Below are 27,192 nucleotides of genomic sequence, written 5' to 3' on the forward strand. Positions count from 1 at the left end.
TTTATTTTTGGCTGCTTTGGGTCTTTGTTGCTGCACGCGGGCTTTCTCTAGTTGCGGTGAGTGGGGGCTACTCTTCGTTGCGGTACGCAGGCTTCTCATTGCTGTGGCTTCTCTTGTTGTGGAGCACGGGCTCTAGGCACGCGGGCTTCAGTAGTTGTGGCTCGCGGGCTCTAGAGTGCAGGCTCAGTAGTTGTGGCACACAGGCTTAGTTGCTCCACGGTGTGTGGGATCTTCCTGAACCAGGGCTCGAACCTATGCCCCCTGCATTGGCAGGTGGATTCTTAACCACTGTGCCACCAAGGAAGTCCCAACATGCGTATTTTAAAAAGGAGGAGACTATCAGATATATACTTAATGTAGCACTTTTTATTTGAAGGTTTGTATATTACATTATGTCAACAGGAATATGATATTAGAGGGCAGATCTTTCTTTTCTTCAAAGGATTATGTGCTTACTGTTTGCGCTTTATCCTATTTCCATCTCTGTATTTCAAAGAGATCAATTAGAGAGAATCCAGGCAAGAGCAAGAAAAAGACAAAGGAGTTGAAAATGTGGTCTCTTAAAAAAAATTAATCATTTCTCCCATTGGAATAGAAAGGGGTATTTTATAAATAGCTTTTAACGTGTAGAAGGTGTAAAAGGTGGATATCGACCCCTTGTTTCCGTCCCTGCAAAAAGAAAGACTGAGAGTAAATGACTTAAATTGTTGCAAAGGAGTTCATTCATCCTTGAAGAAAAGATTATCAATACTGGAATGGGCCACCAAGCAAAAGAGGGTTGTCTCTGAGGTCAGCCTGGGTGGGCAGGAGGGTAGAAAAACAAGAGGGGAGGGCTTCCCTGGTGGCGCAGTGGTTGAGAGTCCGCCTGCCGATGCAGGGGACACGAGTTCGTGCCCCGGTCCGGGAAAATCCCACATGCCGCGGAGCGGCTGGGCGCGTGAGCCATGGCCGCTGAGCCTGCGCGTCCGGAGCCTGTGCTCCGCAACGGGAGAGGCCACAACAGTGAGAGGCCCGCGTACTGAAAAAAAAAAAACAAAAAAAAACACCAGGAAAAACAAGAGGGGAAGCCGCTTGGGTGCTCACATCACATCCTCCTGTCGAATCCCAGGTATCTGTAATCAACGGGACCAGCCCTTTTGCCCGTGACTACGACCTCACACACATTGTTGCTGCCTATCAGGAGAGGAACGGTGAGTTATGGGGAGAGTTCATTCAGCTGCTTCTCAAGGACTTTGCAGGTTAATGGCGTTATTGGAGAGAAACAGAATTAGAGCCCACGTCATATGAAAGTATCAAAACCAGTGAATGCTTGGGACTTCCCTGGTGACACAGTGGTTAAGGATCCGCCTGCAAATGCAGGGGACACGGGTTTGAGCCCTGATCCGGGAAGATCCCACATGCGGCAGAGCAACTAAGCCCGTGCGCCACAACTACTGAGCCTGCGCTCTAGAGCCTGCAAGCCACAACTACTGAGCCTGTGTGCCACAACTACTGAAGCTCTCGCGCCTAGAGCCCATGCTCCGCAACAAGAGAAGCCACCACAATGAGAAGCCCACACATCACAACGGAGAATATCCCCTGCTCGCTGCAACTAGAGAGAGCCCTTGCACAGCAATGAAGACCCAATACAGCCATAAATAAATAAATACATTTATTTATTAAGAACGAAACAGTGAATGCTCAGTAATGGAAGATGAACAGGTTGCTCAGCGTTTGTCCTTTTTCACCTGATCCAAAGACCCACACGCTAACCATCCCCTCCACTGCTCCTATGGTCTGGCAGGTTAGTGCCAGTTAACTGCCATATGTATCCCACCGCTGACTTGATGGGTTTATATGTATAGCTATGTGAGTTCCTCCCCACACCATACCTGTAAAAGAAGCCAAAGACAAGTTGCTGTCCATAGTTTTCAGATGGAAATAGGGACTGTGCATGACTCACCCCATGTCAGCAGCTGCAGTAGGAGAAAGCACCCAAGGTTCTAGCTGGAAGGCCGAGGGTATCCATCCCTTTCAAGAGGTGGGCTCTCAGGCTGTCCCTGAGTGTGTGCTTGACTCAGCACATCTGGCTGGTTGGTGGTCTGAGGTTTTCTCTAAAGGCATCTAAAGCATTACTTGGCAACCAGACATCATAGATACTATACAGAGACATTTAACATGTGAGGGGACTGCAATTCCAGTATTTCTTTCTGATTTTATGCAATACCCTAGCAGCGTTATTCCAAAAATAAAGAATTTTAGAACACAAAAACATTTATCTACAAATCAACTTTTCTTTCTTAATTCCTTCCAGTCTTTGTACATGTGTAGATTTTTTTATACAGCTTCTATCATAGTTTATTATTTATTTATTTTGGCTGCACCGGGTCTTAGTTGCTGCATGCAGGATCTTTTTTTTTTTTTTAGTTGCAGCATGCGGACTTCTTAGTTGCGGCATGCATGTGGGATCTAGTTCCCCGACCAGGGATCTAACCCAGGCCCCCTGCATTGGGAGCACAGAGTCCTCCCCACTGGACCACAAGGGAAGTCCCAGCTCCTATCATAGTTTAGAGACACTTTATGATCTGTCTTCTCTTTTGTACTTTGTAATATAAATATTTTCCCACACTGCTACAAAGTTCTAATTGGTTTTCTTTTCAGAGGTAGCATAGTATTCTTTTGCTTAGCCGTTCAACAATTGTAGAACACAGAGACTGTTTCCAAGTTTTAAACTTATTTTAACAAGTATTTTAACAAATAATATGTGAGCAACTTTGAACATTCAGTTTCTCTTTCCTTTTGAATTATTTCTTTGCTATGAGTTCCGAAGTGCAGAATTTGCCTGAGAGGTCAGAGTATTTTTATAGCCCTCAATATTTTATTGCCGAAGAGAGTGTTCATGGATTAACTCCCCATTGTGTTGCAGTAACCACCATCCTGACTGACCCCAACCCCATCTGGCTGGTGGGAAGGGCTGCAGAAGCTCCATTTGTGATTAATGCTGTCATCCGATACCCCATGGAAGTCATCTCATATCCTTTCTGTTAAAGGGCCAACAGTAGCTGGGTTTCAAAAAAGGAAAGGATTCCTCAGTTGTCCCAGGAAGGAACAGATGTGGGAAGCCTCAGACTGGAAATTGCTGCATTTGTAGCCCCCACGCAAATGACTGTCTGTCTGCAGTTCATACAGGAAAAAATATTCATTTCCTGTTCCTATTTCTTCTTGAGTAATTCTTCTAGATCAGAATCATCCATATTTATATCTTAATAATCTTTTATTATCTCTTTTATCTTAAGGGTATTTGAAACATTTTTGCCATTTTCTGTCTAAACTAACCCTTTGGTTTAACATTTCCTTAGAAAATGTCATCTGTGATTCCTTAACTGTTTGTACTTATCTACCAGGATTCTGGGAAATGATAAAGTTTGCTTGGATCCAGTATGTCAGTATCCTACTTATCTTCCTCTGGGTATTTGAAAGAATCAAAAGATTTGTGTTTCAAAATCAGGTGGTGACCACAATCCCTGTAACAGCAGTGCCCCAGGGAGAACTGTATAAGGAGCATTTATCTTAAGAAGACCCTGTCTGAAAACTCTGAGCTACCTCACTGTTGTCTTCTGAGGACTGTCATCTTACGAAATTTCTGAAAAGAGCCTGTGGACACTTGCCCAACTTGCCCACGTGTGTGCTTTTCCTATCAGAGACAAAGAACATTCCTTTCTAATTTCCCTCTACACAAATTCTATATTTTCTACGCGCCTACAAAAATAATCACGGACTAGTTTGTGGAAATGTTTCTGAGGGTTCCTGAAGGCTATAATTTGCTTTTGTTTTTTGTCTCTGACTTGAATTTCAGGAGAAAACTACAGTCAGTTCAGAGAGCTTGGAAAGAGTCCCATCTCTGGTCAAGCAAAGACTTTTCCTCTCTTGAACTGAGAAACATGCTATGTATTTCTTCCCCCTATTGTAAACCACCTTTTACTCTTTTCAGGGCTCTCTGGTGATAGATATGCAAATCATCAGCACTTTCCACTCCTGGGCATCTAAATTTCCCATTCAGAACTGATTTCCAGCACTGAGAGGCCTTTAACTGGAGATCTGGAGAGTGAGAAAGGGAGCGCTCCAGAGCACATGTGTGCACGTGCGGGAGGGTGGGCGACTTGAGGACACTAGGACCATCCATCCACCTGCCCCGAGTCTAACAGACAGTCATCTGTCGGTAGCTCAGCTGAACAGCCCTTTATCCCTGCCCTGCTGTGGCTGGCTCTTTGCCCTCTGTCTGGGCCCCTGGAATAGCAGGCTGCAGTCAGAAGTGCTGTTCCTTTCACAAGCCCCTCAGCAACAGTGGGGGAAGTAAGGAGTGTAACAACAGGTTCTTTCTCTTTGGCCCTCACCCAACACCCTGGACGCTTGCCACTCCTTCTCCTTGACAGCCCTCCCTCTTCTTGAAAAGGACATGGGTGACAGAGGAGCTGTTGTTGGTATTGGCTCCCACTGCCTGACAACCACAGAGTTTACTTGGAGGGCTAGCGGGAAGCCCAGCTACTTGTGTTTCCCTCGACTAAGGAACAGGGTGCCCATCAGAGTGGGCCGCTTTGGAGAGGACACACAAGGAGCAGGGAGGGGATAAAGAGGATGCTAGCTCAGGCAGCCCAATCCGGGCCTGGCCTTTAGCAGAATGACACGCAGTCCAGCCAGATTACCCTCATGACTAAGTGAGTGTCTGCCGAAGAGACCGCTGGAATGGGCCTCTGTTGCAGAGAATTCTCCATTCTCGCCCTAAGGACACCTGGACCTGCTTTATGATACCGAGAGATCACTGGCACTGGAAGGACACGCCCTCTGTGATCCAGGCTTCACTCCCATCCACACACACACTCCTGAGTGCATGCCTCAGTTTACCCTGTAGACTCAGTTTTTATTTCCAAAGCACCTTTTCATTCAGGCTGACCAAAATAAGAGTTTTGGAAACAAACCTGTTTTGAAGTATCCAAGCACAAAAATATCCTAATATCGACCCCTCTGCTTTTTCTTTTAATATTTTGGGCTGTTTATATGCCTAAAGTTTTTTTCTTGAGATTTAAATTAAAAATCGTTTCTGGTTTGAATCACCAAAAGGTAATGAGTATGGAAAGATAGCTGAAGATGTGTATAAACATGGCTTTGCATTTTATTACATTATTTTCATGCAACATGTGTATAAAGAACCATGATGTTTTGTAACTTTATAATTAAAATGTTCAAACTGGAAGGTTGCATGTGGCTCCTTAGAGGGAGAGTATTTGGAAAGGGGAGGATGGGGAGGGCAGAGGTTGTGCACACTTCTGGGGTTACTCACCAGCAGCCTTGCTTTGCCAGGGCTCTGCCCAAAAACCTTGGAGCTTTTGTTAGCTCTTCGCAAAACTCTTGTGGCCCTGCCCCAAGTAAATGCGAATTTTTGGTGAAATCCACATGGCGTGTGGAAACCACAGGCTGGAAAATTACAACTGCGTCTGGTGAACATTAGATTATTTACAGATCAGATGTTGGTAGCTTCTGAACCTGAATCACACCTTATAGCTGAAAGAGGGGGAAAATGGAAATATACAGGATATTATTAATTGGACTGTAACCCATCACTACATCATGGTTTGAGACAATTAATATTTGGCAGGGGGGAATCCCTTATTTTGCCAAATGATTTTCCAGTTTCTGTTTGAATCAGGTGAGGTCCCATCATGTAAGATTGATAAAGCAATTAATAAAGCTTTCTTTCTTTCTCTTCATGTTCATGCTTTGTAAAAGAAGTTTTGGTTCTTTGTGACCACATAAGTTCTAAATGCCTATTGGGGGAAATGTGTAATTACAGAAACCTAAAGAAAATAAGTTGTCTGTAAATTGCTCCCTAGAAGTTATCACTGTTGGCTTTCTGATACACATCTTTTTAATCTTTTGTTTCTAACAGTTTTTGCTATCATAAACAACACGTCTATGAACCTTGCTTATAAATCCTTTTTGCTAGTTTATTTTCTTTAGATCCTAGAAAGAAATTATGAATTCAAAAGCTTATGATGTTCTCAAGGATTTTTTTAAATATATTTACTTTATGTATTTATTTTTGGCTGCGTTAGGTCTTTGTTGCTATGCGGGTCTCCTTGTGGTGAGCGGGGGCTACTCTTCGTTGCAGTGCTCGGGCTTCTCATTGCGGTGGCTTCTCTTGTTGCGGAGCATGGGCTCTAGGTGCGCGGACTTCAGTAGTTGTGGCTTGCCGGCTCTAGAGTACAGGCTCAGTAGTTGTGGCCCAGGGGCTTAGTTGCTCCGCAGCATGTGGGCTCTTCCCTGACCAGGGCTCGAACTCATGTCCCCTGCATTGGCAGGCGGATTCTTAACCACTGCACCACCAGGGAAGCCCGTTCATAAGGATTTTAATTCATCTTGCCAAACCGCATCCTGGAAAGAATGCACTAATTTATACTTCCAGCGGCAGAGATTTTTTTTAGATCCCACAGCCGATTACAAGAGGTCAGAATTCTCTTTCTTTTTCAGGTGCTTGGACTCTGCTCCGTTATTTGTAGGAGGAAATAGCATCTTTATTTATTGAAACATACCCTGTATTTATCGGGACCTGCTATCAAGTTGAGGCTAGAGCAGGGAGGGGACAGAAAGAGGGGGCACAGCCAGCTGCAGGCCTAGCTCCTGAGGGCCACCTGGTGTCCCGGCCTCCAGCTCGGCTACTACCCGGGGAGGCCGCGCGGATCCGCCTGGCATCAAGGTGCCTGGGGCTTGGTTTAAGGCTGAGGCTGGGGGCTTGGGAAGCGGTTTGGATTCCAAGTCCTTTCGCTGTGAGGATGCCACCGAGAAGGAGGAGGGGCAAAATTAAGATTCGATTTCCTTCACAAGGGCCTTTTGTGTTCCCAGTAGCCTCCCTTCTCTGGGGATTGGAGGGAGAAGACAACTTTTTGGTCAATTAGTGGGATGAGAGCTGACTCTGCGAGCGCCCTCTGACATCCTTGGCCAAGCCGGGCGCCCCCGGCAGCCCCCCGGGCCCACCTGTGCCCTCCTTCCCCGGGGCTCGCCCGCCCCCGCCGCTGGACGGCCGCCCCTCCCCCGAGGCGTGGCCCCTCCGCCCGAGGTGGGCAGGGTAGCCGGAGCCGGGGGCCAACCGGCTTTTTCCTTCCTTCCCTCCCGCTCCGGCTCCCGCCCGCCGGCTCCGGGACCGCAGCCACGTCTGAAAGCGCCTCATTGTGCGCGCTCCGCTTGGGCCGGCAGCGCAGAGCAGCGCCGCGGGCCTCCGGCGGCCGCCCAGGTAGCGCGGGGCGCGGGGCCGGGCACCCAGGAGGCTCCGGGGCAGGAGGGCCCGAATCTATTTCTTGTCCTTGCCCCGGGACTGCTCCGCCAACATCGCATTCTTACGACACCTCTCTTTTTTCAGGGGGAATCCTGCCCTGTTTGCTGGTTCCCGCCGCCTTGGGTCTCCAGGTGCCTCCAATATCTTAGTATCCGCTTCTCAAGTCCATGCCTCTTGGAGCCCTCTCCCCGGTGTCACTGGGTACCCCTTCATAGCCTTGGGACCCTGCGGAACAAATCAGCCGCAGCGGACTCTCCCGGCGAGGAGACAGAGCGGCTGTGGAGAGGAGCTTGGAAAAGACGTCCAGGAGCCTTTGCTGAGACTGGGGCCAGAGGCGTCTGCCTCCCGCCGCGCCAGTCGGGCTGGGACGCCTCGCTTGGGGTACGTTGGTTCGTCCTCTCTCCGCTCGGGATGCCCACACCCTGCGCGGCCTGGGCCTAAGCCAGTGTGGCACAACTGGGAAGGCCCTGATCTTGCGGTCGGGTCGGCTGTGCGAGTTGGAGCTGAGGGTGGTGGTTGTGGTTTTATCAGAACGTGAAAAGAGCATCGCCGCCCCGAGTGCGGGTTGGAAAGTGTCTTCCTGGGGCTTCAGCTGCCCAGGAGATCAGTGCTTGGGGATCCCTTGTCTCTTGAAATTTGAGTTTCAAAGGGTATGGCTTTAATCTAGAAAATTCTCCGAGGGCTTTTTCCAGGGAACTCTGGAGGAAAAGCAGCTCGGTGAGTGAATTTGGAACCAGATCCAGCTGAATGTGAGTCTGGCGGCCCCTGCTTCTCGCTGCTGGGTCTTGGGCAGCAATAGAGACCTCTCTCGGCCTCAGCGTAGGTGCCCAGCAAATGTTAACTGTCTTTCCTCTTCCCTCTTGTACTGGAGGCATGAGGATGGGAAAACTGAGGCCTCAAGAGCAGAAAGGACTTGGCTGAGGTGAAGCCATGAGCGAGTGAGCCAAGTACCAGAGCATAAGAGCTTGCTGCTCAGGGAGCGTTGGCTATGCTAAGGGTTGGATTGTTCCATTTACTCCTCCCGGACCCGTGTGGTAGGCGCTGTTAGAGCCTCGTTTACAAAGGAGCCAACTGAAGCACAGAGAGGTTAGGAGTGACCTGCTCAAAGTCACACACCTCACTGGTGGTAGAGCGAGATTTTAACCCAATCTGGCTTCAGGAGCCAGGCTTTTAGCCATTATTCACTGTCTTCTGTTTTGTATGTAATGCCCCTGCCTAGGCTTGCCACTTTCTGCGGCTAGGGTGCTAGGGTCACTTGGACCTGGTTAGGCTATTGTCCTTGAGCTTTGCTTATGAAAAGGCTTTCCCTTGGATTCACAGAATATAGTTGTGACCCAGGATTTGGGAGATTCCTGAACAAATACTTATAAGTGTACTATGTGCCAGACATTGTTCTGAGTGCTTTATAAATATTAATTCATTTACTCTTCAAATCAAGCCCATGAGTTAGGTTATATTATTTCCCCTATTTATAGATTTTTCTTAAAAAGGCACAGAGAGGTTAAGTCACTTGCCCAAGATCACACAGTAAGTGATCAAGTGGAGTTCACACTCTTAGCACCTGTGCTGCTCCTACGCCCTCTAATGAGATAGGGTCCCACTTCTAGTCTAGTAAGGGGAGTTAGGTACAGAAATGCATGAACAAGAGTATTCTGGGTGGTGATAGTAGCATTAACAATGATTTCCCCATATCACCTAATACTCAGTCCACATTAAAATTTCTCTGATTACCTCACAGATATCTTCTTGCACTGGGTTTGTTCGAATCAGAATCCAAACAAGGTCCACATGTTGTCTTTGGCTGTTTTGTGTTTTGAGTTGTTTTCTTCTAAAACAGTCCCTTCCTTTTTTCATTTTATGTCATTGACTTGTAAGAATGATCTACTTTTTAAAAATAAATGAATCAAAATAAGAGATTAAAAAATAAACCAGAGGACACTCCAGACTATCCCTGTATATATAAGAGAGCTCAGTCCACACCTGGGGGAACACAAAGGAATGTGCAAAACATGCACCCTCTACACCCATTCCCTGTGTGTGTTACTGCAGAGAAGAGGTGGGTGCCCCAGACTTTAGGGTACTTCAGCCATCAGGTGCTGTGATTTAGACCAACTTAGGTGCTGTGTAAGGTGTGCTTTGAGAATCCCCAAAGCTCAGAGCCAGGGAAAAGGGATTTATGCGTTGATATCTGCTCATCTGCTCTGAAATGCCCCCGGGGTGGCTCTGAGCCAAGGAGGCTTGAGGCTCCCTTCCCAGACTAATTTGATTTCATTTCCCAATAGATTCTTGCAGGCAGATCTGTTTTCTCCAGCAGCATCCGGGTGTGCAACTGTAGCCTCCCTGCCTCTGGCTGATGCCACACAGCTGCTCCTCGGGGCAGGCGCAGAGACGGCAGATGTGGCCAGGGCTTAGGGCCAGGCACGTCTCCTGCCACAGCCTGGCCCAGCCCACAGCCCTGAGGCTGAGTGTGGGCTGGGGGCCCTTGACCAGCCCCTCAGGTAGTTCCTTCCCATGCCCCTCTCCTCTGGCCACCTGGGTACTCAGGTCTGGTGGGAGATGGTTTGCAGGCACCTCTCTCCCTGCAATGAAAGCTGAAGTAGGCAAACTCCACCCATGCCTCCTTGAACCAGTGAAATAGAACTGGTAATTTATGATTGACAAAGTAATAAAAGTCTCTTGGAGACCACCTGGAAAATGCAGCAAAGCAATAACGAGAAAAAAAATTACCTGTAATCTAGCCATAAAAAGATAGCCACTGATATTCAGCATGCATCCTTCTGGATTTCTTTCTATACATAGTCATGACTTTTGTTTTTTAATAACAGCTTTATTGAGACATAATTCACATAATTTAAAGTTCACCCTTTTAAAGTTTCCAATTCACTGGTTTACAGTAGATTCAGTGTTGTGCGTTAATCACCTCAAGGTTCATCCATGTTGTAGCACGTATCAGTATTCATTTTATTGCCAGATAATATTCAATTATATGGGTACACCCCATTTTGTTTATCCATTCGTCGATTGATGGACACGTAGGATGTTTCCACTTTGGGGCTATTATGATTAATGCTGCTGTGAAAGTTCATGAAGAAGTTTTTGTGTGGATATATGTTTTCAGTTCTCTTGGATTTATGGGATTGTAGAGTGGAATCACTGGATCACATGGTAGCTCTATGATTATCTGAGGGACTACCTGTTTTCCACAGCAACTGCATCATTTTACATTCCCACCAGCAGCATATGAGGGCTCCAGTTCTACCATGTTCTCAGTAACACTTGCTATTATTCGTCTTTTCTCTTATAGTCAACCTAGTGGATGGGTATCTCATTGTAGTTTTTTTTTTTTTTTTTTTTTTTTTTTGCGGAACGCGGGCCTCTCACTGTTGTGGCCTCTCCCGTTGCGGAGCACAGGCTCTGGACGCGCAGGCTCAGCGGTCATGGCTCACGGGCCCAGCCGCTCCACGGCACGTGGGATCTTCCCGGACCGGGGCACAAACCCATGTCCTCTGCGTAGGCAGGCGGACTCTCAAGCACTGCGCCACCAGGGAAGCCCATCCTTTCAGTTTCTTGATGGTGTTCTTTGATGTTCATGTATTTTTAACACAATTGGATGTTTTGGTGTGTTTTTTCCACTTGATATTATATAGTGAAGTGCTCTGAAGTTAGACAGTTGGGGTTCATATTCTGACTTTGCTGCTGTGTGGGTCCTTTAGGCAAGTTCATAAATCTTTCTAAGCCTCAGTTTCCTCTTCTGTAAAATAGGGATGAGCATCAGATGCACTTCATAGGGTTGTTGTGGGGTAATCCTGATTTCATAATCAGAAGATGGGTGGGAAAGGCTTGGCATATAGGAAGCCCTCAACAGGTAGTATTAACTGGTGTTCCATGTTTCCCACTCCACTGTAGACACCCATCTTTCTCCTCCTGTCTCTCCCCTTTTCTCCCTTACTGCTTTTCCCTTGTCTCTTGTTTTTCTTTTCTCTTTCCCTCTTCGTCTCTCCTCCTCTTTCTTGCCCTCCTTGTCAGCCTTCTCCGTAACAGATGCCTTGGCCTCCACTAGAGCTGGTTTGCCTACAGGGATAGCCCTTGACGCCTAGAGTCCACGCATCCCTCATCCGGAATCTCTTTTCTTTAGCCTTTGGGATTCCTGAACAGGAATGGCCTCCAGCTGATGCCAAAATGAGATAGATCTGAGCCAGGGATTTGTACCTAGTATTACCTTTCACTCCCTTAGATTCTGTGCCAGGGCTGGGAGAGGCTGGTGACCAGAGGAGCTGCTGAGTCAAGGGCCGGCAGAGCAGAGCTACAAGTGAGTGCTGCCCGGAGAGCTGGATCCCTGGGCTCCCGCTCGGGCCCTGCTGTGGCAAAGCCTCCCCTGTCCTGTAGCTCAGTGTTCCCATCTGCACATCAGGTAGGACAATAGCACCTTCCTGTGTCTCTCAGAACAAGAATTAGTCAGGGATGGTTAGAAGCTATCAAAACTTTAAGATGCTCAGCAGAAAGAAATACGGGACAAGTGGGGAGTTACTCCCTTTGGATTTGGATAACAGAGGACCTGATATCAATTCAGCAAATATTTATTTTTATTTTGTTTATTTATTTATTTATTTTTGGCTGCGTTGGGTCTTTGTTGCTGCGCATGAGCTTTCTCTAGTTGCGGGGAGCGGGGGCTACTCTTCCGCTGTGGTGCGCGGGCTTCTCATTGTGGTGGCTTCTCTTGTGGCGGAGCACAGGCTCTAGGTGTGCGGGCTCAGTAGTTGTGGCTTGTGGGCTGTAGAGTGCAGACTCAGCAGTTGTGACACACGGGCTTAGTTGCTCCAAGGCATGTGGGATCTTCCTGGACCAGGGCTCAAACCCATGTCCCCTGCGTTGGCAGGCGGATTCTTAACCATTGCGCCACCAGGGAAGCCCCAGCAAATACTTATTAATATCATCGACTCACTCACGCTTTGGGACAATCCCTGACATGACACTTAACTATCTTACCAGATTCTTTTTTTTTTGTTTTTTTTTTCCGGTACGCAGGCCTCTCACTGTTGTGGCCTCTCCCGTTGTGGAGCACAGACTCCGGATGCGCAGGCTCAGTGGCCATGGCTCACGGGCCCAGCCGCTCCATGGCATGTGGGATCTTCCCGGACCGGGACACAAACCCGTGTCCCCTGCATCAGCAGGTGGACTCTCAACCACCGCTCCACCAGGGAAGTCCCGTCAGGCAGGATTCTTAACTTTTTTTGTAAAGCAATCCAGTGATTTTAGTGTTAGGTTGTTTTTTGTTTGGAAAAAATAAGAGGTTACTTCACAGTCTGCTTCCTGAAATGTGGCGTCAGGGTTAAATAGCTGGGTCATTTTTTTTTTAATTTTTTTTTTTATTTTTGTGGCTACGGTGGGTCTTCATTTCTGCACACAGGCTTTTCTCTAGTTGCGGTGAGCAGGGGCTACTCTTCGTTGCGGTGCGCGGGCTTCTCATTGTGGTGGCTTCTCTTGTTGCGGAGCACAGGCTCTAGGCACGTGGGCTTCAGTAGTTGTGGCGCATGGGTTCAGTTGCTCCGCGGCATGTGGGATCTTCCCGGACCAGGGCTCGAACCCATGTCCCCTGCATTGGCAGGCGGATTCTTAACCACTGCGCCACCAGGGAAGCCCCTGGATCATTTTTTTTTTAATTGATCCCATTCTTTGAAAGCCTTATAGTTTGTAGGCACTGAATTTATGACTATACAGCTAGTGTTTCTGAAAGGACAGGAATTAAAAAGCTGCAGTGACCTCCCACCAGTGCAGGACCAGTTCCATATTCTCCCATGTGCCAATGGGCAACGTGTCTTAGTGGCCTGAATACACAGGATCCCAGCTCTCTACTATGGGAGACCTAATCTTGCTGGTCTTGGATACAAAACAAGGTCTCCAGGCCTTTTGATAAAATTAATTAGCATTTCTCTCTGCCTTATCTTGTTAATTGAGATTTTACAGGCTATCATATTGGCCATTATTATAGAAAGCAGGACAGAGCGCTTTTCCTTCCTCTCAGTCCCTTTTCCTTCCCTCCAAATTACTGTATTTATGGAAACAATATGCTTCAGTAAGTAGGACACTTTCCTCTTTTTTTTTTTTGGCTGCGTGACTTGTGGAATCTTAGTTCCATGACCAGGGGTTGAACCCGGAACCCGGGCCCTCGGTAATGAAAGCACCCAGTCCTAACCACTTCCCTAACCAGGGAAGTCCCGACACTTTCCTCTTCACATACTTCTTACTGAACCAAATCTGTTTCACATTCCTTGAGGCAGGTATTGTTTCTCTAATTATAATTTTACATAAATGATGTTCTATGTATAGTGAGGGCGAGGGAATAAAAGAGGTTTGGGGAAATTCAAGGAGCAGTTCTGGGTAGATTGTATAGAATAGGGCAAGTACAAGTTGAAAATCCTCGGCTGTGGCCCTGTCAGCAGTGTCTAGCTGTGTGAGATCCAGGAAAGCATGTATCACTAGGTTTTGCTTTCTTTAACAGAAAATCTGCAATGAATGGGACTGGGTTCAATGGGATGATTTCTTTCTTTTCTTTTTCTTGAGACACTGTACGTACAGCCCGTTCGGCCTTCCTTCAGACCCTTGAACATGAAATGCTTCTTCTCAGAGCCTTTAGAGATGCTGCTTCATCTGACTACTCCCAAACCCTTCTCTCTGCCCGTTCCTCACACAGCCCTTCCCATGGTTAATCCCTGCTCATCCATCAGCAGGTGCTTCCTAAGGAGAGATTTCCCTACTCGCCCTTAGCTATGGGCTCCCATAGCACTGTCCTTCCCCTCCATTACACTTATTATGCTTGTGGTTAAATGATCACTTGTTTCATGGTGACCTTCTCAGCTAGAAATTAAGCTGAAGGCAGTGGCCACATGTCGATATTTAGTTTCATACTTTGCACATAATAGTCATGTAATAAATGTTTACAGAATGAAGTAGTATATGTAAATACACTAAAGAATTTCATATAAAATTTCAGGACATTTACAGATTTTCCAGTATCTATATACTTTACTTTTTCTTTTAGGTCCTATATATATTTTTTTTCCTTTTTTTTTTAAATTTTGGCCATGCCGGGTCTTAGTTACAGCACGTGGGCTCTTAGTTGCAGCATGCAGACTCTTGGTCGCAGCATGCATGCAGGATCTAGTTCCCCAACCAGGGATCGAACCTGGGCCCCTTGCATTGGGAGCACAGAGTCTTACCCACTGGACCACCAGGGAAGTCCCGTAGGTCCCATGTACTTTAAATTTATTTATTTATTTATTTATTTATTTTTATTAAAGTACAGTTGATTTACAATGTTTCAGGTATACAGCAAAGTGATTCAATTATATATATATTATATATATTCAGTTATATATATATATAGTAGGTTATTATAAGATATTCCCCGTGCTATACAGTAGGTCCTTGTTATTTATCTATTTTATATATAGTTGTGTATATCTGTTAATCCCAAATTCCTAATTTATCCCCCCCCTTCCCCCTGGTAACTGTAAGTTTATTTTCTATGTCTGTGAGTCTATTTCTGTTTTGTAAATAAGTTCATTTGTATCATTTTTTTAGATTCCACATATAAGTGATATCATATGGTATTTGTCTTTCTCTGTCTGACTTACTTAGTATGATAATCTCTAGGCCCATCCATGTTGCTGCAAATAGCATTATTTTATTCTTTTTTATAGCTGGGTAATAGTCCATTGCATATATGTACCACATCTTCTGTATCCATTCATCTGTTGATGAGCATTTAGGTTGCTTCCATGTCTTGGCTAATGTAAATTATGCTGCTGTGAACACTGGGGTGGATGTATCTTTTTGAATTAGAGTTGTTGTCTTTTCGGATATATGCTCAGGAGTGGGACTGCTGGATCATATGGTAGCTCTATATTTAGTTTTTTGAGAAACCTCCATACTGTTCTCCATAGTGGCTGTACCAATTTACATTCCCACCAACAGTGTAGAAGCTTCCGAAAAGGAGAAAACTCCACACCCTCTCCAGCATTTATTATTTGTAGACTTTTTGATCACGGCCATTTTGACTGGTGTAAGGTGATACCTCACTGTAGTTTTGAGCTGCATTTCTCTAATAATTAGTAACGTTGAGCATCTTTTCACGTGCCTGTTGGCAATCTGTATGTCTTCTTTGGAGAAATGTCTATTTTAGGTCTTCTGCCCATTTTTTGATTGGGTTGTTTTTTGTTTTTTTTTTTTTTGATATTGAGCTGTTTATACATTTTGGAAATTAATCCCTTGTCAATTGCATTGTTTGCAAATATTTTCTCCCATTCTGTAGGTTGTCTTTTCGTTTGTTTTTTTTTTAACATCTTTATTGGAGTATAATTGCTTTACAATGGTGTGTTAGTTTCTGCTTTATAACAAAGTGAATAAGCTATACATATACATATATCCCCATATCTCCTCCCTCTTGCGTCTCCCACCTGTCTTTTTGTTTTATGATTTCCTTTGCCTAGCAAAAGCTTTTAAATTCAATTAGGTCCCATTTGTTTATTTTTGCTTTTGCTTGCAATACTCTAGGAGACAGATAAAAAAAAAAATGCTGCAATTTACATCAGAGTGTTCTGCATATGTATTTTTCTAGGAGTTTTTTTTTAATAATTTATTTTTTGGCTGCATTGGGTCTTTGTTGCTGTGCACAGGCTTTCTCTAGTTGCAGCGGGCAGGGGCTACTCTCCATTGTGGTGGGCAGGCTTCTCATTGCAATGGCTTTCTTGTGGTGGAGCACGGGCTCTGGGCACACAGGCTTCAGTAGTTGTGGCTCGTGGGCTCCAGAGTGCAGGCTCAGTAGTTGTGGCGCACGGACTTAGTCGCTCCGCGGCATGTGGGATCTTCCCGAACCAGGTATCAAACCCGTGTCCCCTGCATTGGCAGGAGAATTCTTAACCACTGTGCCACCAGGGAAGTCCTTTTCTAGGAGTTTTATAGTATTCAGTGTGACATTTAGGTCTTTAATCCATTTTGAGTTTATTTTTGTATATGGTGTTAGAGGTTTCTTAACTTTTTATTGAAATATACATGCAGAAAAGAGCACAGTTCACATAAAAGTGACTTTTCACAAGTTGAACATGCTCATGTACTTAGTACCTCCATCAAGAAACAGGGCATAACCAGCCCCTAGAAGCTCTCTCTGCCCATGCTCCCTTACAGTTCTACCCTCAACCCATCCCACCAAGGGGATCCACTATCTAATCAGAACTCTTGGTTGTAAGTGACAGAAACTCAACTCATGCTGGCTTAAGCAAAAATGGAGTATTTTCCCCAACTGAAAAGTACATGGGTGAATCTTGGCACAGCTGGATCTGGTGCCGTCAACTTGCTCATGGGCTCCCAGTCTTTCTTTTCTCTGCTCATTTCTCTCCTATATTGGCTTTATACCTAGGCAATTTCTCTCTTCCCTTCAGATCTGCAAAAATCCTGGGATTAGACTTGGGGCTGATGTCCGTTCCTAAGCCAGTCGCTGTGGCAGGGAGATAGTGTGTGGAATATACAGATGAACCAGGCTTGAGACACAGGACTCGCTAAGAACCAGGGGGTGGTGGGTCAGCCCTACCCAAACCACATGTGCTTTATGTGGGTGAGGGGTGGTTCCTCAAAGAAAAATCTAGAGACTGTTACCAAAAGAAGGGGAAATAGGTTCTGAATGAACACAGACAGCCCTGTCCAATGCACCTGTGCAGTACCGAGCCCACGCTAGGTACCTGAGAACAGATGCTCCCTTGCAAAAACCCACCATCCCAGCCCTCAAGTTGCTCACAGGCAAGAAGGAGAGGCAAAGTGTCACACAGGGCAGAACGGTGTGTGCCTGGAGAGAGGCAGGGATGAGGTGTCTTCAGAGATGCTGAGATGACTTCTGGTGGGACTCAGGGCTGGGTACTCACAGTGGAGGGGTAGGAGAGCATGGAGCTTGCTGGAGGAACAGTAGTGATTCCAGATTATCTGAAATATAAGATGCTGGCTGGGAATAATGGGAAGTGAAGTTGGATAGCTGAAGGTTGCTGAGTCGGAGAATGGCATGATCAAATGTGGGGACTTCCCTGGCGGTCCAGTGGTTAAGACCCCACGCTTCCACTGCAAGGGGCATGGGTTCGATCCCGGGTTGGGGAACTAACTGCATGCCAAGCAGCTGGCTGAAAAAAAAAAAAAAAAAGGGATTTATTGTGAAATATCTTTTCCCAGCTATTTCACTCCCCTCCCAGGGGAAGCTAATATGGTCACTGTCTTGTATAAACTTCCAGGGATACCTAATGCTTATTCAAGCTCTGTGTATTATTTTGACAAAAGTAAATTTTAAAAATGCTTTATGACAAAAAATCTTCAGTGACTTGAGAAAGACAACTCTGTAAGGTGGTCCTGGTTATCAGGGTAGGAAGAGGAATTTTATATTCCTTCAGTGGCCTCTTGCACTTTACTCCTACCCGTCTCCCTTGAAATATATAATTAATTTAAACATCATCATCATCACCGTCAAAGACTTTGCGGAAATTGGAGACAGGGCTGCCTCTGAGGTGGGCTTGGGGGGAGGCAAAGGGGACAGAGAACATCACTTCCTGTTGACTGAATGGCCCTTTGCTCTCTGATGTGGGGCTGTGTCTGCCGGAGGATGGGGCCCCTTTTCTAATTTTGACAAATAAAACCTGAGCCCACGACTCCCTCACCTGTACCTTTCAAATTTTATGCCGCCTCTCTGTATCACCTTTTCCAAAAATTAGACATATAATTAATATAGACCCACAAAAAATTAAAAAGAAAAGAATTCATATCAGAGGCAGATGGCCCTTCCAGGATGGGGGACTTCATTGAGCAAAGGCTTAGGAGAGGGGCCACCCAGAGCCCCACGCTGGGGGTCTGGCACTTGGATTTAAACCCCTGCCCTGCCCATTACCAGCTGTATATTCATGTCTCTGAGCCCCACTACCTCAACTAAAACAGACAGGGATAGTTTCTACCTCCTAGGGATTTGGGGAGAAGAAAATTCAATCATGAAGATGAAGTACCCATCACAGTGCCTGCCTGACATGTTCTTTGTAACTTGAACCCTGGGGCAGTTGGTGGGTGCGCTGAATATAAGGTACGTTCTCAGAAAACTCCCAGCTGAGACCTGGACTTCTCTGGACACTCTGCGTGGGTAGGATGTTTCCATCCCTTTTCTAGTTCTTGAGTTCCAATCACAGGATCAGATAACAGTTCCCGTATTGTGTGAGTCACTTAAGAAGACCCCTGGCATCCCTGGAGTGCATGTAACAAGCACCTTGGCCTGGGATCAAGATCCTCCTTACCCAGGGGAGGGCAGGGCTGACTTGGGCAGCTGTGTTTGGGCCCAGGAATCAGGGTCCTGTGTTCTGCAGGGATCTCCCAGGGATGGGAGAGGCCAGCAGTCTATGACAGAAAGTGCCAGGAACTTAGAAGTCCTGGGTTGGGGTCCCAGCTTCCCTGCTGTCTCTCCAAGCCTTGGGCCCTTCGTCTAAAAAACTGAGATCATAGTGCCCACCTCAGGGGCCGTTGAGTTAAATCACCCAGCACTTGAGGTAATTTATATCAGCAAATATGTGTTCGAGTTTCCTCCCTCTCCTGCACCCTGTTCTCAGGAAGCACACCCTCGAGGAGAGGAGGTGACGTGTGCAGAGCAGGTGGGTGGCTGCTGTCCTCGTCTTCAATGTGATCCAGAGTGGGCGAGGTATCCAGGAGGCAGTTCTGGACTCAGCAGGTGACAGAGCTGTTGGGCATCCTCCACCCGATCCTGCAGCCTCCTGATAAGGGGAAGAGGTAGATATGGGCTCTGCTCACGGTTTAGATGCCAGCTTCCCTCAGTGGTGAGGTGGACAGTGAAGGTGGCTTGGTGGGGAGCAAAAGGAAAGAGGAAAGAAACTTCCAGGTCCTTTCCTTCCAGATTGGCTCATCCTTGAGATCATTGCAGGAGCAGCAGTGCAAAGAAGAGAAAACTCTGGGGCCTCGGGGTGTGGGAGCTGGGCTCAGTGTTCCTTTCACTCTGTAGGACACTCTGTGGGACACTTTTTTTTATTTTTATTTATTTTAACATCTTTATTAGAGTATAATTGCTTTACAATGGCATGTCAGTTTCTGCTTTATAACAAAGTGAATCAGTTATACATATACATATATCCCCATATCTCTTCCCTCTTGCGTCTCCCTCCCACCCTCCCTATCCCTCCCCTCTAGGTGGTCACAAACCACCTAGCTGATTCCCTGTGCTATGCGGCTGCTTCCCACTAGCTATCTATTTTACGTTTGGTAGTGTATATATGTCCGTGCCACTCTCTCACTTCATCCCAGCTTACCTTCCCCCTCTCCGTGTCCTCAAGTCCATTCTCTCGTCTGCGTCTTTATTCCTGTCCTGCCCCTAGGTTCTTCTGACCATTTTCTTTTTTTTAGATTCCATATGTATGTGTTAGCATATGGTATTTGTTTTTCTCTTTCTGACTTACTTCACTCTGTATGACAGTCTCTAGGTCCTTCCACCTCACTACAAATAACTCAGTTTCGTTCCACACTTTCTTTTTAAATTAATTTTTATTGGAGTATAGTTGATTTACAATGTTGTGTTAGTTTCTGCTGTACAGCAAAGTGAATCAGTTATACGTATACATATATCCACTCTTTTTTAGATTCGATTTCCATATAGGTCACTACAGAATATTGAGTAGAGTTCCCTGTGCTATACAGTAGGTCCTTGTTAGTTATCTACTTTTTTTTTTTTTTTTTGCGGTACGCGGGCCTCTCACCGCTGTGGCCTCTCCCGTTGTGGAGCACAGGCTCCGGACGCGCAGGCTCAGCGGCCATGGCTCACGGGCCCAGCCACTCCGCGGCATGTGGGATCTTCCCAGACCAGGGCACGAACCCGTGTCCCCTGCGTTGGCAGGCGGACTCTCAACCACTGCACCACCAGGGAAGCCCTAGTTATCTACTTTGTATATAGTGTGTATATGTCAATCCCAATCTCCCAATTTATCCCTACCCCCCCCCCGCCGGGAGGGTGACATTCTTAAGATCCACTGAAGGACTCAGGGGTGGTTGGGGGCTACAGGGGGCCTGGGAGAAGCTGGGATTCCAAGCGTAGGTGACCTCAGGGGTCTTATCTGGGTGGGGACTTCCCATGGTTCCTCCTCTCCAGACACAGCTGAACGCTACAACAGTAACACGGGGCGTGCATGGCACTTTACCAAGCCCTTTCCTCGTATGTCTTTGTAGCAGCATCTCTCACAAGAACGCTAAGGTCAAATGTTATCATCCTCATTTTACAGAGGAAGATATTGAGTCTTGGAGTAGTTAAGTCATTTGCCCCAGGGTTCACAGCTTCTGAGTGGCATCAGAGGAACTCAAACCCAGCAGGAGAGACGGTTATTTCACTCCCATCTGGAAAAATGTATCCAGCTGCCTGCTGGTCTGGGCCCAGCTCCAGCCAGGGGCAGGACAGCTACACTCCCACCCGTGGGGAACTTTCTGTCAGTCTGGGAAGGCAGAGCCCTCCCAGTGTGCAGGGCCATCTCCTCCTGTGGGACTCTGACCCAGCTTCCCTCCTGCTTTCCCAGGCCCTGAAAAACCTCCAGGCATCTCCCATGGATCTGTGACCGAGGTGGGCAGCTCTCCCAGCAGCCCTGGACAGCAGTGAGTAACCTCAGCATGGAAAGGGGTCTGACTCTGCCCTCATCTCTCCCTTTCTCTGTCTCCATCCTACCTCTCCCTTAACTCGTTTCTTCTGCAAAATTACACGAATCCAGAAGGATATCCTCCCTTGGGAATCCTGCAGCACTTCACTCTCCATGGGTGAGAGCAACAGTTGCTGTTCTTTGTCTATATGTTTATTTTTAATAACAAAAGTTGTATCTGCTTGTTTAAAAAGTCAAACAATGCAGAAGCACACTACGTAGAAAGTGCAAGTTTTCAGTTATGAGAAATGCCCCACCCCTCCTCATTATGTAAATGCCCCTTTACAGATGGGTAAACTGAGTCACAGAGAGATGAAGCGTTTGGTCCAAGATCATAGGCTAGGAAGTGGCGGAGCCAGGGAGGGTTCTGCCAAATCACCCATCAAGCTATTTAGCTAAACTACCTACAACTTTTCCCCTAAAAGGAATTTTAAGTGAAAAGCAGGAATTCTGTTTTAAATATATTTCCCCCTCTGGATAGAAAGAAAAGAGAGCGTGGGGAGAGAAAGAGAGAAAAGGGAAAAAACACTGCCCCATAGTATTGTGCAACTGGCCTTTAGCTCTGTAAAGGCTGGATCATGGCTCATGTCTTAAAGTCACATTCCCGGAAGGGCGCCCAACTGAGATGGCCGTGGCCTTGGGAGGCCTCCACAGGTGGGGTGGTCAAGTCCCGGGGCTGCTCCCTGGCAGCACCAGACAGGAGTTGGGGTGTGGGATGGGTGAGCGGGTCGCGGTCCCTGACGGCTGCACTCTCCCTCCGCAGGCCCCCGGCCGGCGGCATGTGGCTGCGGCGCATCTCCAGCACCGCGGTGACCGCGCTCCTGCTGGCGCAGACTGGCCTCCTGCTCTTCCTAGTCTCCCGGCCCAGGCCGCCGTCCCCGGTGGGTGGCGAGGAGAGGGTGCATGTGCTGGTGCTGTCCTCGTGGCGCTCGGGCTCGTCCTTCGTGGGCCAGCTCTTCAGCCAGCACCCCAATGTCTTCTACCTGATGGAGCCTGCGTGGCACGTGTGGGCCGCTTTGTCGCAGGGCAGCGCGGTGGCGCTACACATGGCGGTGCGCGATCTGGTGCGCTCCGTCTTCCTGTGCGACATGGACGTGTTCGACGCCTACCTGCCGTGGCGGCGCAACCTGTCGGACCTCTTCCAGTGGGCGGAGAGCCGCGCGCTGTGCTCGCCGCCCGCCTGCAGCGCCTTCCCGCGCGGCGCCATCAGCAGCGAAGCAGTGTGCAAGCCGCTGTGCGCACGACGGCCCTTCGGCCTGGCCCAGGAGGCCTGCCGCACCTACAGCCACGTGGTGCTCAAGGAGGTGCGCTTCTTCAACCTGCAGGTGCTCTACCCACTGCTCAGCGACCCGGCGCTCAACCTGCGCATCGTGCACCTGGTGCGCGACCCGCGGGCTGTGCTGCGCTCGCGCGAGCAGACGGCCAAGGCACTGGCCCGTGACAACGGCATCGTGTTGGGCACCAACGGCAAGTGGGTGGAGGCCGACCCGGACCTGCGTGTGGTGCGCGAGGTGTGCCGCAGCCACGTGCGCATCGCCGAGGCCGCCATGCGCAAGCCACCGCCCTCCCTGCGCGGCCGCTACCGCCTGGTGCGCTTCGAGGACCTGGCACGGGCGCCTCTGCCCGAGATCCGCGCGCTCTACGCCTTCGCAGGCCTGAGCCTCACGCCGCAGCTTGAGGCCTGGATCCACAACATCACCCACGGGGTCGGGCCAGGTGCCCGCCGTGAGGCCTTCAAGACTACGTCCAGGGACGCGCTCAACGTCTCGCAGGCGTGGCGCCACACGCTGCCCTTTGCCAAGATCCGCCGCGTGCAGGAGCTGTGTGCGGGCGCACTGCAGCTGCTGGGCTACCGGCCAGTGTTCTCTGAGGACGAGCAGCGCGACCTCGCCCTGGACCTCATGCTGCCGCGCGGCCCGAGCAGCTTTAGCTGGGCATCGTCCACTGCCCAGCACTCCGGGCCGTAGCAGAGGCCCCCAGCTGTGGCTGGCGGTTGCCAGGAGACTCACGCGTGGTGGGGAAGGAGCTGGGGCGCACGAGGCCGGGAGTTTGGGAGGTCCCCCACGTAGTAGGAAAGGACCGGGTCCGCAGACTATGTTTCTTTCTCCCCACTTCTTGTTTTTCCTTTGAATCCTCTTTAGGAGCTAGATTCCCGCCACACACACTCTTCATGGAAAGCAGACTCGTGCCCCCACTTCCTCTGGGCGCAGGGAATAAGTTCAGATGACTTGGCTCCTACTCCAGCACTTTCTTTCCCCTTAAGTCTCTGTTGGGATGCCTCATCCTGCAGCTGAGAAGGCTGTCCCGGCCCTGCCTGGGAGTGGAGGGACGCTGTGGTGAGCTGGTCCCTGAAGTCGGTACATCTCCCCCTATAACACCCCGTGCCTCTGGCACCACACACCACCAAAGCCAGTGCTTTTATATTCACCTGTATCTTCAGTAAGAAATCAGCCAAGGTGCCTCTATCTTGTGGTCTCCCCTTAGTCTCTCTCTACCCCAATCTCCTGGGAGCCCACATGCCCCCATCACCTGCCCAGGGAAGGTGAACTTTGATTTGTCCTGACAGGAAAGATCCTACCCACAGAAATAAACATAATTCACCTGTATGATACAGATTAGAGTTTACAGCCTGTAAAGTTTGACAAGCAAAACGCAAAAGCGAAGGGACTTGTCCAAGGCCACACGATGAGAAGGAGGATGAAGGGAGGAGGGGGGGTTTGCTCCGGGCCCGCAGTGGGGAGGAGAGGGTGAGTCAGGCTTGCAGAGGCCTGTCTCCTGGACGAAGAAGGGTCAGGTGTTCCCATCGTATTTGCTCAAGGGATCAGCCAGCAGCCATGGCTAGGGCCGCAGCTGCGAGGTGAGATGTGGGAAGTGGTGAGCTCTGGGTCCAGGGTGCAGAATCTAGGGAGCCTCCTAGATAAGCCTGGAGGGAGGCAGTGAGGGGGAGAAGTGGAGAGAGAGAAGGCTGGGCAGGCCAGGGCAGCAAGCCAGGCAGAGCGTGTGGCAGAGCAAAAGGTTGGCAGCAAGATCAGTGCCTGGAGGGCAAGTCACGGGGTGAATGTAACTAGATAAAGCTTGCCAGGAGCTTGGAAGAAAAAAGGCTCTGGAGGGGTTGCCTTCCTGTGGTCCTTATGTGCCAGGCCCTGGAGAAGAGCAAAGTACGATTCCTAGCTGCGAGCCACAACACCTGGCTCTAGTGGCAAAGCGTCTTATTAAATGGATGCTGGATTTAAAAAAAGGAGGGGTGGGTAGGGGGATGCCGGATGTGTAGAGGGCTAGTCCTGAGCTCAGGAAATGAAAGCCAGCCATGCTTAAAAAATGTTTAAAAGAAAGGGGGAAAAAAGGTCACAGCACCTCTAGGAAGGACAGGGAAGCAGATTTGAGTCCACACAAATAGAATACCCCAAATCACACTGGGATACAGAGTTGGTCTGGGGACTGACAGTTGCCACCAGAACTCCTGTGCCCATTACCTCTGGAAGTGAGGGAGCTGCCCCCATCATTGCCATCAGTCACTGGAAGGGATCCTGGAGGTCTGGCTTCTGATTCTCAGCCTGGGTGTGGCCTTGGATTGGTGAGACCTGGATCGTAGACCCACATCCTCGCTGCAAAGCAGCAGGTCGAGGGCAATCTGGCACTTTTCATTTCTTTTCTTGCAGGGAGCAGAGGTATACTGACCTTGAAGCTGAAGCTTCAGGATGCCTCAGTTGGGGATCCGTCAAGCTGTAGAAACTTCAGGCCCCATAAAGCCCCCATCTGCCCCTGCTCACAGTAGCATGGAGAAGGTATTTAAAACCCACAATTTATTAATGGAGACTTCGGCTTAGAAAAACTAAGGTCACATAGCTTAACATATGGGCTGGAACTCAAACTCATATCTTTGACTTCAATACTTATGGTTCTAACAAGGAAACTGAACTGGGGATGCAGCAGAGGACTCCATCACAGGCTTGGAAAGCCAGATCATTACCCAGAGACGTGGGTCTCTGGGTCACGGAGTGGTCCTGGCATTTTGTTTGTTTGTTTCCAGTTTTATTGAGAAAGAATTAACATACATCACTGTATAAGTTTAAGGTGTACAACATGATGGTTTGATTTACATGTATTGTGAAATGATTACAACACTAGGTTTAGTTAACATCAGTCATCTCATTTAGGTACAATAAAAAGAAAAGAAAAACACAATTAAAAATTTTTTAGGGCTTCCCTGGTGGCACAGTGGTTGAGAGTCCGCCTGCCGTTGCAGGGGACGCGGGTTCGTGCCCTGGTCCGGGAGGATCCCACGTGCCGCGGAGCGGCTGGGCCTGTAAGCCATGGCCACTGAGCCTACACATCCGGAGCCTGTGCTCTGCAACGGGAGAGGCCACAACAGTGAGAGGCCCGCGTCCGGCAAAAAAAAAAAAAAATTTAAGTTTATAACTGTTATAAGAGATGAAGATTTAATACCTCCATCTCACCTCATCTTCTCTCCAAACTTTTATTATACTTTTAATTATATAATTGACCTACAGTACTGCATTAGTTCCAGGTGCACAACATAGTTACTTGATGTTTCTATATGTTACAAAATGATCACCACCATCCTGGCATTTGTCTGCAGACATCTCAAGGACCAGAATGATGAATGGTGGGCAGTTGGCTGGGACAGTGGGGCCACTGGGGATAAAAGCAGCCTGCTGGCCCTGCCTGGAAGGAACGCATTGTTAAGTGGAGGAGTCGGCTAGGAAGTCTCCAGCAATGTGGTATGTTCAGGCAAAGAAGGTTGAGCAAGAGGTTCATGGAGCCAGAGGTTAAGAACAGGGAGACACTGATCCCTAGTGGGGTTCAGGAAGGCATTTGGGGTGGGGCTTAGAGCCCAGCCTGATAGTAGCATCCCACAAGTTTCATTTGCCCCTGCTTGGGTCACCGATGACACAATTAACGGCCTTTGTTATGTGACTCATCCGTTCTCACCTGTCTCCCAAGCTTCCATGATAGCGATGACTGGCTCTTGGATGTGGCTCCCTGCACATGGGGCCCTCTGGGCAAGCCTCTGCATGAGCTACAGGGCGCAGGAGGTTCCGAGCAAGCCTCTCGGTGAACCCACATCAGGTTTCAGGACAAAGATAGGCAGTGCCAGTCCAGTGTTTCAATGAGTCAGTCCAGGGCTAAGCCCTGGGGACATAGTCACAGCCCTTGCTCTTGTGGGGAGTGCAGATGTTAAATAAATAGTCCTACAGATAAATATGCATAAGTGTCACTTGTGCTCTAAGAATAAATAAGAATGGGTAGAGGGTGACCTACTTTAGTATGGAGAGCCAGGAAAACATTTTCGAAAAGGAAACCTTTGGTTTGAATAGATAGGGACTTCCCTGGTGGTCCAGTGGGTAAGACTCCGTGCTTCCAATGCAGGGTGTCCGGATTCAATCCCTGGTCGGGTAACTAGATCCCACATGCATACCGTAACTAAGAAGTCCGCATGCCACAATTAAAGATCCTGTGTGCCACAACTAAGACCCGGCACAGCCTAAATAAATAAATAAATATTTTTAAAAATAGGTAGGAGTTAATTGAGCATAGGATGAAGAGGCAGAGAGAGACTGAGGGATTGGTCTCTTTGGAATCAAGGTTCCTTGGCAAAATAAAAGAATCAGTCCTGGGAATCCAAGCACATGGGATGGGAGAGGCCCCAGGACGTGACTGAGTTTGTGTGTCTATGGTAAACAGTACTAGAAGTAGAACTGATGGATCAAAGGGCATCCATGTTTTAAATATGGAATTGCCAAATGGAGTACTGACTTACGTTCTCTGGAATGGTGTCAGGAAGGCCCTTGTCACCCTTTTCTACTGACCCCCTCCCCATCATCTGTACAGGGTAAATCATTTTCATTTTTACCTACCTGATGGAATATTATGCAGCAGTAAAATGAAATGAACTATCAAACCATGAAAAGACATTCAGGAGGGAACCTGACTGAAAGAAGCCAGTCTGAAGAAGCTACATTTACTATGATTCCAACTATATGACATTGTGGAAAAGGCAAAACTATTCAGACAGTAAAAAGATTAGTGGTTGTGAGAAATGGAATATTTCCTGCCATATCAGTAAACAAAGGATGTCACAACCACCAGCGATTGCAACAGAGCTGGTGAGCCCTGAGGGAACTCAGGAAGGAAAGAATACCTGCCATCTAGCAGCCATCAGAC

At 48.1% G+C, this 27,192-nt stretch overlaps 2 protein-coding genes across 4 annotated transcripts in view; both read left to right on the forward strand.

Annotated features, from left to right (window-relative positions):
• Positions 1 to 5,230, forward strand: part of TMEM231 (transmembrane protein 231) — a 21,830-nt gene extending 16,600 nt beyond the window's left edge. Inside the window, exons 5-7 of the mRNA XM_027119231.1 lie at positions 1,109 to 1,190; positions 2,906 to 3,011; positions 3,373 to 5,230. Coding sequence (XP_026975032.1) covers positions 1,109 to 1,190; positions 2,906 to 3,011; positions 3,373 to 3,553 — 369 coding nt within the window. The 3' untranslated portion in view covers positions 3,554 to 5,230. The remainder of the gene's footprint in view (positions 1 to 1,108; positions 1,191 to 2,905; positions 3,012 to 3,372) is intronic.
• LOC113627060 (carbohydrate sulfotransferase 6) overlaps positions 1 to 24,769 on the forward strand; it is a 26,697-nt gene extending 1,928 nt beyond the window's left edge. Inside the window, exons 1-4 of one of the 3 annotated variants that reach the window (XR_003435415.1) lie at positions 7,652 to 7,687; positions 20,890 to 20,965; positions 21,770 to 23,342; positions 24,666 to 24,769. Coding sequence is in view for 2 of the 3 variants with exons in the window: in XM_027119229.1 (XP_026975030.1) it covers positions 21,786 to 22,973 (1,188 nt within the window). In the remaining variant the exon portion in view is untranslated. Of the gene's footprint in view, positions 1 to 7,644; positions 7,688 to 20,889; positions 20,966 to 21,769; positions 23,538 to 24,665 lie in introns of those variants that run through there. The other 2 variants (XM_027119230.1, XM_027119229.1) reach the window with 2 other exon arrangements.
• The last annotated feature ends 2,423 nt before the right edge of the window (positions 24,770 to 27,192 follow it).

This window comes from Aethalodelphis obliquidens, unplaced genomic scaffold (assembly GCF_003676395.1).
Source record: "Aethalodelphis obliquidens isolate GAN/ISIS:26980383/991018 unplaced genomic scaffold, ASM367639v1 scaffold20, whole genome shotgun sequence".
Classification (NCBI taxonomy): Eukaryota; Metazoa; Chordata; class Mammalia; order Artiodactyla; family Delphinidae; genus Aethalodelphis; species Aethalodelphis obliquidens.